At 48.8% G+C, this 11,796-nt stretch overlaps 2 protein-coding genes across 6 annotated transcripts in view; both read left to right on the forward strand.

Moving 5' to 3' along the window:
* The window catches only part of PHF12 (PHD finger protein 12), a gene marked incomplete at its 5' end in the record, with an annotated part of 43,943 nt that extends 38,996 nt beyond the window's left edge, over window positions 1-4,947 (forward strand). For 3 of the 5 annotated variants that reach the window (XM_080922606.1, XM_080922605.1, XM_080922607.1), the window contains 6 exons: window positions 176-301; window positions 697-840; window positions 2,046-2,144; window positions 2,751-2,833; window positions 3,306-3,444; window positions 3,780-4,947. In XM_080922606.1, coding sequence (XP_080778732.1) covers window positions 176-301; window positions 697-840; window positions 2,046-2,144; window positions 2,751-2,833; window positions 3,306-3,444; window positions 3,780-4,114 — 926 coding nt within the window. In that variant the 3' untranslated portion in view covers window positions 4,115-4,947. The other 2 variants (XM_080922608.1, XM_080922609.1) reach the window with 2 other exon arrangements.
* A 1,821-nt stretch (window positions 4,948-6,768) lies between these two features.
* On the forward strand, window positions 6,769-11,708 carry DHRS13 (dehydrogenase/reductase 13). The gene is made up of 5 exons (XM_080924402.1): window positions 6,769-6,937; window positions 7,024-7,142; window positions 8,350-8,473; window positions 8,616-8,927; window positions 10,982-11,708. The coding sequence occupies exons 1-5, from the start codon at window positions 6,811-6,813 to the stop codon at window positions 11,425-11,427; spliced, it is 1,128 nt and encodes a 375-aa protein (XP_080780528.1). The 5' UTR covers window positions 6,769-6,810; the 3' UTR covers window positions 11,428-11,708.
* Window positions 11,709-11,796: the final 88 nt, after the last annotated feature.

Consider the following 11,796-nt stretch of genomic DNA (forward strand, 5'->3'; position numbering starts at 1 on the left):
CTACCCTTCCTCACCACACGTTTTTAGCTCTAGGAGTTCCAGAGCCTGTGGGTTGAGAATCAAGAAGGGAACATCACCTTGGGTCCGAAATCCAGAACTGTCTCAACAATGGGGGATTGGACCGGTGGGTTTCCCTCAGGCGACGTAAGTAACAGTCTTCCTGCTCCGTCCCCAGATGGCAAGGTCAGCCCCGGCACGTTATCCATAGGAAGCGCTTTAACCGTACCCTCTTTCCCAGCCAACTCTACTGCCATGGTGGACCTCACCAACTCACTTCGAGCGTTTATGGATGTTAACGGAGGTGAGTGATGTCCCAGTAGCATTCAGGTCCTTTTAAAGTGGGATAAGGAGGTGGGGATAAGCGTATCCATTTGGGTAGAAGAATGGGAAAGATGGCACCATCTCTTGTCTCTGCCTTCTGGGTTTACACAATATAATCAGACAAAGAAAAGGAAAGCACAGCAAGCTGGACCAGTGGGAAAGACTTGTTTCTGTCTGCGGGAAACCCCAAAGTTAAGGAGAATAGTAATGGTTTTCTCTGCACAGAGAGTGGGTAGAAAAGGTCAGTCTGTATCAGTTCAACTTGGGACTCTATATTGTTGGAACAAAAGTTACTTGCTGGATTTGCCCTGTCATTCTTATCTGCTTCCACGTTCCATTTCTCTCAGCTTTTTGATCTTTTTCTTTGGTTGATAGAAATCGAGATTAATATGTTGGATGAGAAGCTGATCAAGTTTCTGGCCTTGCAGAGAATACATCAGCTTTTCCCTTCCCGGGTCCAAGCTTCACCGGGCAGTGTTGGGACACATCCGCTTGCTTCTGGAGGGCACCACACAGAAGGTGCGCGTGCACATACCTGCCACCACACCCTCAGCTCTCCTGTCTGATGTGTCTGAATGACTCTACCTTGCTCCATGGAGAAGCTCTGCTCTCAGTAGCTCAAACTCTTTGTACCTTTGGGTTTAATAAAGCACGGTTATTTTTTTATTTTTCTCAGCACGAACAAGATAAACAACTTTTTGATCAGACTTGGGGAGTTTGCCATAACTTTTTCACATAGTCCACTTTGATTCATAGCATAGCAGCTACCAATACTTTGAGGTATATGTTGTTTGCTTTCTGTTCAATTACTTTGTAATATTTGAACTAAAAGGTTTTCCCAAGGTTCAAGGTGAGAAATAGAAAAACAGGAAATTCTTCTCCAATGTTAAGTCTGTTTGGTTATCTCGAAGCCCTCAGCTCAGCCCTTCAGAGCCTTGATGCTTCAGGAACTTAAAATGCCATGCCAGTACTATCAGAACCCCAAGAGTTTACTAGAAACACATTCTTGAACTCAGTTGGCAAAGAAGCCTGAGTTCTATCCCTAGAACTCATATAACAAAAGCTAGGTATGATGATGCACGCTTACAATCCCAGAGGTGTAGAATTCTAGGCCAGTGAGAAACCCTATAAAAAGGAGAATATGAGTAACAACACCAAAAGTTGTTTGTGTATATGTGAACACAAGTGTGTATGAACTCACATGCAGGAAATTCAAATTTACAAATTCTAGATCCTTTCACTCCAACTAAATCCAAAATCAGTTTTCAGTTGGGGGTGGTGGTAGTTCTAGGAATCAAATCTATTGACTTACTGGACAAGTACTGTATAACTAAACTATAATTAACAAATCCATAGGCAGTTGATGTGCTCATTAAAGCTTGAGAAACACTGACCTATGCCTTATGTTTTTCCATGTTCTCTTTTTATTACCAGTTGGAATGTCCTTGTTAAGCTCACCAGGAGCCCAGGAACTTAAAGTACTAATGTCCTCAAATTCTGTAACCATCTTCAATGAAGATCCTTCCTAACCTGTATTTGAAATGCTATTGGTGGGGTGAAGCATTCCCCTGAAGCAGCTCTGGGTCAGGTGTGAGTTTGAGCATGAGTCACCCAGTGAGATTTTTTTTCAAGGCCACCAACCATAGATCTAGGTTTTGTTGGTTTGTGTTTGGGTCACAGGTTCTGGGTTTCTGAATGATCCTATCCCTATGTTTGTCTTGTAGTGCAAAGAAAGGAGGTACAGGCCCGAGCTGTGTTCTACCCCCTCTTAGGGTTGGGAGGAGCTGTGAACATGTGCTATCGAACCCTCTACATCGGGACAGGTGAGCCAGCCAGGAGTCTGGGAGGGGCACTGGACACTTAGAGAAACCCTTTCAGAAGTTGATGGGTCTAACCAATGGGTATCCAGGCAACAGAGACTAAGAGCCCAGACAATCCAATGGTGTACTTCCTTGGCTCACGTCTTTTGCTTTACCTGCCTCTCAGTAGAGTCTGAAACACTGTAAGGAAAGACTTGATAAGAGGGCACTAACTTATTCTCAGGTTGTGATAGGCTCACATTACCCTCCTTTATTTGTTTATTTTTGGTCATCAAGATGATTTAGGATAGGAGCTCCTCTGTAGTCCACAGTGGCCTTGAACTCATGTATATCCTCTTGCCTCAGCCTCTCAAGTACTATAACTACAGGTGTTGCCAACTGCACCTCAGATCACCCCTTATCTTAGAAATTGCCCTTTAAAGTGCCCTGCACTATTGTGTTCATATGGATATAATAATGGGGTAGCTATAAAGGAAAGAAAAAAGAAAGGAGGCTCTGAGCTACCTTGAAGCAACCACCCAGAAGCTAACTCCCCTCTCTTTCACCTTCCCAACACATACACCTTACAGTCTGTTCTCTGCCTTTTCCTTGACTCCTGCCACCTTGCAGGAGCTGACATGGATGTGTGCCTTACAAACTATGGTCACTGTAACTACGTGTCCGGGAAACATGCCTGCATATTCTACGATGAGGTGAGAGGCAGAGATGGGTGGGAGGGAGCTCTCCTAGCCTGAGGTTCTTCCCCAGCACTGGGTTCTGGACACAGGCAGAGGCAAGTGTGAAAGGCTTGGCATTGCACCATAGCAACCTGCTTGTAGGAGCAGGCTATTGTTGCAACTAATGTTGCTCACAAAAACAGTTGAGAGATACCTCAAAACAGGATAAGGGACCAAAGTAGAAGGAAGCCAAGCTCTGTGTGTCCTTGAATTTCATCATAACTGTGTGCCAGTGAATATCAGATCAACAGGAGCCAGTGCTGAGGAGCAGAGAGAGGGAATATGGCGTCACTAGGGCAGGCTTTGACAAGGAGGTGAGTCTTGGTGAAATCTGAGGGAGGCAGACCATAACTGAAGAAGAGCTTGAGACCTTGCTAGGTAGATCAGCAGGCCCTATGTCCTCTTTCCCAAGGCTTCACATACCAATACACATTATCTCCCTCCTCAGAATACCAAACATTATGAGCTGTTAAACTACAGTGAGCACGGGACAACGGTGGACAATGTGCTGTATTCATGTGACTTCTCTGAGAAGACCCCGCCAACTCCCCCAAGCAGTATTGTTGCCAAAGTACAGAGTGTCATCAGTAAGTTGGAGCAGAGGCCTGTGGCCACACAGCTAAGGCCCCAGTCACCTTGGTTCTGCCATGCTGTCAATCACCTACAGTTCCTTGACTTCCCAGTCCCACTGGCCAAGCTCGCTGTTGGTGGGCCTGGGAAAAGCCACCAAGAATCAAGTGCTGAACACCCACATATGTATCAGACCCTTCTGGGGACTTGAGACTCCAGCCCCGTCTGAGCATCCCTCAGCCCTGATCATGTAGCGTAGAATGGGGAGATGCAGGGGACCAGTACTGCCAGTCATCCCAGACAGGTCAGCCGTTCACTGTTGCCCTCCTATGATCATGCCCCTTTTTCCCAGGGCGCCGCCGACACCAGAAACAGGATGAAGAGCCAAGTGAGGAGGCAGCCATGATGAGTTCCCAGGCCCAGGGGCCACAGCGGAAACCTTGCAATTGCAAAGCCAGCAGCTCAAGCTTGATCGGGGGCAGTGGGGCCGGCTGGGAGGGCACAGCCTTACTACACCACGGCAGCTACATCAAGCTAGGCTGCCTGCAGTTTGTCTTCAGCATCACTGAGTTTGCGACCAAACAGCCCAAAGGCGATGCCAACCTGCTGCAGGATGGGGTCTTGGTCGAGAAACTATCTCTCAAGCCTCATCAGGGCCCTGTGCTGCGCTCCAACTCCGTTCCCTAGGCCATTGGCCTGGCCCAAGACTCCTGCAATGCAAAAATGTACACGAACCAAGCCCGGGTGTTTTCTATACCAGAAACCCTTCAACTACAATCTTTGCATGAAATGAAGAAAACCTTTTGACTGTTTTTTAAGACTTTTCTTTCTCAAGTTCTAGGGGGCATTTGCACACATATTTGTACTCAACATTTCATGGGAAAGCGGCAGACCCGAGCTGAGGAACGGCATGGGCAGGGAGGGGAGACCCTGGTCTGGACACTTCCCCCACCTCCTGCTCCTTCCCCCTCAACCGCCTGCTCGCTGTTGTAAAATAATCAGAAACTTGTTCTATTTTGTGGCAGTGACAATAGTTTTATATTAAAAGAAAAAATACAGTTTTCATACAGCAAAATCTATACAATATCATTGTTTTATTTAATATAAAGATCGCTACCCACTCCTTTCCAAGGTTCCCACCCTACAAGGAATTTTCCCTTCCTGCAGCGGTTGCACTACAGGTAGCTACTGTGTATATGGACAAATGAGAAATGAATTCTTTTTCTTCCTGTCCATCTATTTTATTTCAAATAAGGAAAAGTGTATTTGGATTTTGTGTAAATACATCTAGTGATGGCATTTTTTCAATGTTTTTAAAAACTGTGTACAGTACATGTGGTAGAGTGTTTTTCTCGAAGTGTCTATCGTAGCGAAGGCGTTTTTGTCGTAAACCTGTTCTGTGTCCTTTTTTTGTTCTCTGACCACTTCTCTTCTCACCCCAGATACTTCCTCTTCCCCACAACTAGTACCAATGTACATAGTAATTGTAATGTTTTAGACTTTACAGAAACTTTCCTGTATTCTGTATATAAAAACCAAAAATACTTCAAATTATGTTTTCTGCCTGTCTGTCCTACCTGTCATCACGCTTAGAGGGGGCAAGTGTCCTGGGGTCTTTTGCACCCTTTGAACAAGTGTCAGTCTCAAGTAGTCTCCAAGGGAAGCTTGGTAGAGAAGGCAGATGTCAGTGAGATGAGCCTACGCCGGGTGAGAGAAGCGGAAAGGAGTACTTCCCCTTTTGAGGGCTGCTGATTCCTTTAGAGAGCCCTAATGCAGTAAAATCTACTTTCTAGACCAGTGCTTCTCAACAGTCCTAATGTGACCCTTTTATATAGTTTGTCGTGTTGTGGTGACGCCCACCATCAAGGTATTTCTTTGCTATTTCATAACTTAAATTTTGCTACTGTTACAAATTGTAAATATCTGACATGCAGGATATCTGAGATGTATCTCCTGTGAAAGGGGTCATTTGACTCTTGGTAAGGAGGTGACCCACAGGTGAAGGCCTGCTGCTCTAGCCTGTGCTGCTCTTGCTGTAACTTGAATATCTTCTGTTCTCATCAGGAAATACCCTGCTGGGTTACCCTAATTTTAATTTCCTGGGCATCCTCAAAGCCAAATGCCCTGCTTTCATCCTGAGAAAGTCCCCTAGAAAACACCTGTGTTCTGATACTGTTCTAACTGGTACCCATTCATATATTCAAGTTTGTTGATAGGGTTAGATGAGATTTACCTCCACAGTATCTATAATTGTGCTCCAGGAGCACAAGTACAGTATTAAATAAGAGTGCCCCCTAGTCTCCCAAATGCAGCTACAGCCATTCTGTTTCCACTGCAGAAAGGACTTCTTGAACCTCTAAAAGGCAGAAATAAGCTCAGTTCTACCTGATTATCTATCCACTGCTGAGCATGTCATGATTATCGTAGGCAGGGTCCTGCCAGGAATGCCTGTCCCTGCCTTACCCTCAGTCCCTGTTTCCTAGTATTGGGGTGTCTACCTAGTCTTGCCACCTGTGAGCCGTTCCAGAAACAAATTACTTATTGACATTATACTATCTTTTAGAAGGTAGGAGAGATGGAGTAACAACCATGTAATACCTACTGTTTTGGAGGTTGAGGCAGGAAGATCTCACGTTTAAGGCCAACATGGGCTGCCTAGGGAAACTACCTCAAAAATCCACAGGGAAAGGGGTGGGGGTCATAGAATTAGGAAATCACGAAATTGGATCCTGACCACCCTGTGAGTGCCATCATGAGAAGCCTTGTATCTCTGGCTTGTAACAGTAAAGATCCTAGAAGCAGAAGCGGAGGGCTGAATGATAAAAGGATGAGAAATTAGAGTCGCTCCATTGAGAGAAAAGCATTCAGGACTCGACTCTGAACATACGAGCCCATTCATGTACATAGGATTCCAGACTGAGAGACTGCTACATACTCACACCTAGAGTAAACAGAGATGTTCATTCAGTCACACGCGTTGGTGGAGACTACAGATGCCATGCACAGCCTGGAGGGACTCCGGCAATGGGCACAGACACCTACGCAGTGCTCTCACGCCGGCGCCGGCCCAGAATCCAGAAGCACACCCAAACCTTGAACGGACACCTCAGGGCCCTGGGCGTACACACACCCACCAGTCCCACACGCAGATGTTTCCCCGTAGCTACCCTAGCACGCGTTCCCGGGAGTTCACAAGCCTAGAGGGCGCTCCCAGGACTCCTAGGTGTTCCGCCTAGGCACGCCGCCAGGGCACGCAGGCGCATGCCTAGGGGGCGCTCGCAGGGGCCACGCGTGCGCGCACACCCCTGCCCAGCCTGCCGCCGCCCTCGCGAGGCCGAGGCGGGAGCGACGAGGCCCGGGCGGGAGCCGGGAGCACTGCCGGCATGGAGACGCTGCTGCTGGGCGCGGGGCTGCTGCTGGGCGCCTACGTGCTTGTCTACTACAACCTGGTGAAGGCCCCACTGTGCGGCGGCATCGGCAGCCTGCGGGGCCGCACGGCTGTGGTCACTGGTGAGTGCGCGCGGGCGGGCGGCGGGGAGGCCGGGCGGGTGGCCGCGGCCCGACCGGCTGAGCTGGCTCCCGCCCGCCGCCCGCAGGCGCCAATAGCGGCATCGGGAAGATGACAGCGCTGGAGCTGGCGCGCCGGGGAGCGCGCGTGGTGCTGGCCTGCCGCAGCCGGGAGCGCGGGGAGGCGGCCGCCTTCGACCTCCGCCAGGTGAGACCATAGTTGGGACGCGGAGGGCGGAGCAGAGCGGAGGGCGGAGGAATCAAGATCTGAGAGGAGAGAGCTTGTCCCTTAAACACGGAGGAGGATGCAGGGACTGCTGTGGTCTCTAGTCTTGAGAGGTTAAAGAATCTGAAAGAGTTAATGAAGCCAGGAGTGGTCCCAGCACAGGACCGGGAGCATAAGGCCATCCTTGGCAAAGGAAGGGTTAGGCTAATGAAGAGAGGCAGAAAGAACTACAGGTGCGAATGCCCTGAGACAAGAGAGTCTAATTGGAGAGACGGTGCGGGGATGAAGCCGGAATAAGAGGAATGTCCTAAAGGGGTTCTAAGCCACAGCCAGCCCCTGGAGGCCCTTCCAAATACCATCGAGTTGAAGACAGCTGAGCAGAGAAGACGCTTCAGTAGGCTCTGGACCATTCCGATGGCTTTTTCAAGTTAATTACTTAGAGCTGTGCGGTACCGAGACTGCAGAAGACAGGAGTAAGAGGGTCACACACCTTTAATCCTTGAGAAGCACTTAAGAGGCAGAGGCAGGTAGATTTCTGTGAGTTTAAGACCAACTTGGGTTACATCTTAAGACCCTGTCTCGGGTGTTGGGGGTGCTTAAGAGAAGACCACAGTCTCTTAGGAAAAGTTTGCTAGAGCTGGACATGGTGGTGCACACCTGTAATTCCAACCCTGAAGAGGCTGAGGAAGGAAGATCATGAGTTCCAAGGCAGTCTGGTCAATAGCAAGATGCTGTCTACAACAGGTGAAAGGCTGCAATTGACTTTAAAGTAAATAATAATGACTACGAGGAATGACAATAGCAAATACCTGCACAGTGCTGACTGAGTAGTTTATGTATATTAACTCTAGCTCAGGCAGGCCTTGAACAGGCCTTGAACCAGTGTGTGCCTGAACCACACCAAACATAGGAGTATTTTATCTGATTTAATCCTCCCAGCTTTTGTTTTCCCAGTAGAAAGTATTATTTTTGTTACTATCTCATTTTACAGTAAGAGATCAGAGGCCCAAAAGATAATCAGTATCTTATCTGTAGTCACACTCTAGTTAGAGGCAAAAATCAAGATTTGAATCCACACACCCATGCTTAGTGGCAGGTTTTAGTCATAGTGGATAGGCCCTCAGAAGCCTGGGAAGAGGGAGGAGAAGGGAGATACCCAGTAACAATCCTAGCCCTTGCTGCTCCACAGGAGAGCGGAAACAATGAGGTCATCTTCATGGCCTTGGACTTGGCCAGTCTGGCCTCCGTGCAGGCCTTTGCCACAGGCTTCCTAAGCTCTGAGCCAAGGCTGGACATCCTCATCCACAATGCAGGTGAGGAGCAGCAGGCCCTGTGGGAGGGTGGCCGGTAACCTGGAGTGAGTGGTAGGCCCTCCAGGAGACACATCTCACAAGTGAGGATTCTAAGACTCATGGGACACCTATAACAGCAACTCATGCCTAACTTCTGCCCTAGGGATCAGTTCCTGTGGCCGGACTCGGGAAACCTTTAACCTGCTGTTGCGAGTGAACCATGTTGGCCCTTTTCTGCTGACACACTTGTTGCTACCCCGCCTGAGGTCGTGTGCCCCCAGCCGTGTGGTAATAGTGTCATCGGCTGCCCACCGACGTGGTCGTCTTGACTTCACACGTCTGGACTGCCCAGTGGTGGGCTGGCAGCAGGAGCTTCGGGCATATGCCGACAGCAAACTAGCCAACGTGCTGTTTGCCCGGGAGCTTGCCAGCCAGCTTGAGGGAACTGGTGTTACCTGCTATGCAGCCCACCCAGGTGAGGCCTGAGTCTGACTGCCCTTCATTGCCTCTCTAGCATCTTTGTCCCTTACTGTGCGCCCTTCACTCTCCTATTGAGTCACAGAATGGAAACATGGTCAAGGAGAAACCTGTTCATTGCTGATCTTGGGGACAGACTTTCTCTCCTCATCTGTTTTCTTCCTTTCTCACCAGTACACTTGGGTGCTGACCACTGGCTGGGGGATAAAATAAGACCCTAATGATAGTATAGAGGCTGAGGCTGCAACTGAGCAGTAGAACACATGTCTTACTGTAGGCAAAACCCTGAGCCTGTGCTTCTTCCTTCCTTCCTTGGGTTTGGGGTGTTTGTTTGATTTGGTTTTGAGCCAGGATCTCACTATGTAGACCAGGCTGACCTGGAGTTTGCTTTGTAGACAAGGCTGGCTTCAAACACTCAAAGACCTGTCTGCTTCTGCCTCCAGAGTACTGGAATCAATGGTGTGGGATACCATTCCTGGCTCGCTGTGTGTGTGTGTGTGTGTGTGTGTGTGTGTGTGTGTGTGTGTGTGTGTGTGTTAGTTTTGTCTGCATGGATATATGGGTCAGAGAGAAGTGCCCACAGAGGCCAGATCCCCTAGATATAGTTATGGATGGCTGAGAGCTTCCATGTGGGTACTAAGAACCAACCTGGGTCCTCTACAAGAGCAGCAAGTGCCCATAACCACTGAGCAATCTAGTGGTTAGGTCCTAGTTTGTTTGTTAGGTTCTATTTTGTCCTGTTTTGGTTTTTGGGTTTTTTTTGGGGGGGGGGTTTGAAACACAGTTTTCTGAAGCCCAGGTTGATCTGGAATTGTATGTAGTTCAGTTAAGCCTCAAATTCACCCCCATCTTCTTGCCTCACGCTTAGATTTCCAGTATGAGCCACCATGCCAAGCCAAGATTGAGTTTGATTCCCCAACACCACTGGGGGAAAAAAGTTACAGTGGTGATGGTGATAAGTCATACATCATCCAGTCAAGGAGCCCTCCCTTTGTGGCATCTACTACACAGTGGGCATGATTTACATGCTGGCACAAAAGTAGTGAGGCCACCTTGTCTCTCTGAGAGAAGACAAAACAAAAGCCAAAGACCTTGACCAGTGTCGGGAAAGTGGCACTAAGGAAGGATAGACAGGAAGAGAACGACCCAGAGTTCCCAGACGGAACGTTTGATTCTGTCGATGGCTGTCAAGGAAGACACTTGCGAGAACTGAACACAGATCTGAAAGAGAGGAAGGGGTCTTTGAAGCTCAGAAGTCAAACAACAAGCACAGAGGTGGGAGAGTTCCTGATGTTCTGCGGGATGGCTGGTGTGCCTAGAACAGAGGGAGGAGGAAGAGAGATGGGCTGAAATGGTGAATCATCTGTGCAGTTAGACAGTGGTTACAATAGGCAAGCCCTGCCTAGCTCATCGTAGAAAACCATTGCTTGGGGGCTTCTTTGTAATCACAGTGACAATAATGCTGCTAACCTTTAGTAAGCTCTCGTTACAGTTACAGACCCCTAGTGTTACAAACGGTGGCTGATATGGTGTGGCTTCTTAAAAATGGTGGCTAAACAAAGGAACAGGGCCTGGGATGGATGAAAAGCTGGTATGAATTAGGCACTGTGGCTTACACTGGTGACCCCAATGGGAAGCTGAGGTGAGAGTATTGCTGTGAATTCAAGGTCAGACTTGACTTGTAGAGGAGTGAGACTCTCAAAAAGGGAAGGACCAGAGCTGTAGCTCCATTGATAGAGTACCTGCAAGCAGGTACAGAGCCCTGGGTTCAAATCACCATCACCAGAAAAAAAAAGGGGGGTGGGGGAGGGGCTAGATTGAGCAGCAAAGAACAAAGAACACAGCTTGGGAGATGGGACTGTACAGACCATAGGCTGATAGGAAGGCTTTCTGTAGGAACTGGATTAAATCACCTTGTGGGGTCCCCTGGTAGACACTAATGCGCTTTCCATGGAAGCAGATTCTGCTGTCTGCTCCTAGCTGCTTTTTCCCTGCCTGGCGCCTGAGCCCCCTCTGCCTTCCTCCACAAATCCTCCTTCTTCCTGCCCACAGGACCTGTGAACTCGGAGCTCTTCCTGCGTCACCTTCCTGGATGGCTGTGTCCTATTGTGCGCCCACTGGCTTGGCTGGTGCTCCGGGCGCCTCAAGGGGGTGCCCAGACACCCCTGTACTGCGCTCTGCAGGAGGGCATTGAACCCCTCAGCGGGAGGTATTTTGCCAACTGCCATGTGGAGGAGGTCTCCCCAGCTGCTAGAGATGATCGGGCTGCTCATAGGCTATGGAAAGCTACCAAGAAGCTAGCAGGGCTTGGGCCTGGAGATGACGATGACACTGAGGAAGAGCCAGAACCTCAGGATCCCAGGGCCCCATCTTCTCTGAGTGCCCCCAGCCCTGAGAAAACCACGATTTCTGGACCTTCTCGTAGCTATCCGGGCTCACCAGACTTATCCAAATTGACACAGAGAAGAATTCAGGTGAAGGATAAACCAACACCCTAACTTTACTAGACCCACATCCCCGGAATAGAATGCTTTTGTAGCACAGTGGGATCCCTCAAAATCTCAATTGTGTGTACCTGGGCACTGAAGGGATGCCACATTTACCTCAGAACCTCTTGTCATGTCCTAAATAGCCCTTTTTCTTGTGAAAGGAAATGAATACTACTTCCTGAGACAGACTGTAACCCCAGATTGGGGGATGATATGTCAGACACTGTGTTGCTCTGGAATTTGATTTTCAGATTTTTGGGCCCTTTCCTGAGTAGTGATCTGCCCCGGGGAAGGGCCTGAGGCTTTGTGGTTGATGCACTGCAGATGTTAGACATTACTGAATCCAGCCCTTTGCAACTTTCTAGCTAGGTAGTTCAT

Source organism: Micromys minutus (assembly GCF_963924665.1).
Source record: "Micromys minutus genome assembly, chromosome: 10".
In the NCBI taxonomy this organism is placed as follows: domain Eukaryota; kingdom Metazoa; phylum Chordata; class Mammalia; order Rodentia; family Muridae; genus Micromys; species Micromys minutus.

Excerpts from the sequence above, each read along its gene's own strand:
- DHRS13 (XM_080924402.1), top strand. The coding sequence starts at position 6,811 with ATGGAGACGCTGCTGCTGGGCGCGGGGCTGCTGCTGGGCGCCTACGTG. Across the intron at positions 8,474-8,615 it reads CATCCTCATCCACAATGCAG|GGATCAGTTCCTGTGGCCGG; the intron begins GTGAGGAGCAGC and ends CTTCTGCCCTAG. Across the intron at positions 8,928-10,981 it reads CTGCTATGCAGCCCACCCAG|GACCTGTGAACTCGGAGCTC; the intron begins GTGAGGCCTGAG and ends TCCTGCCCACAG.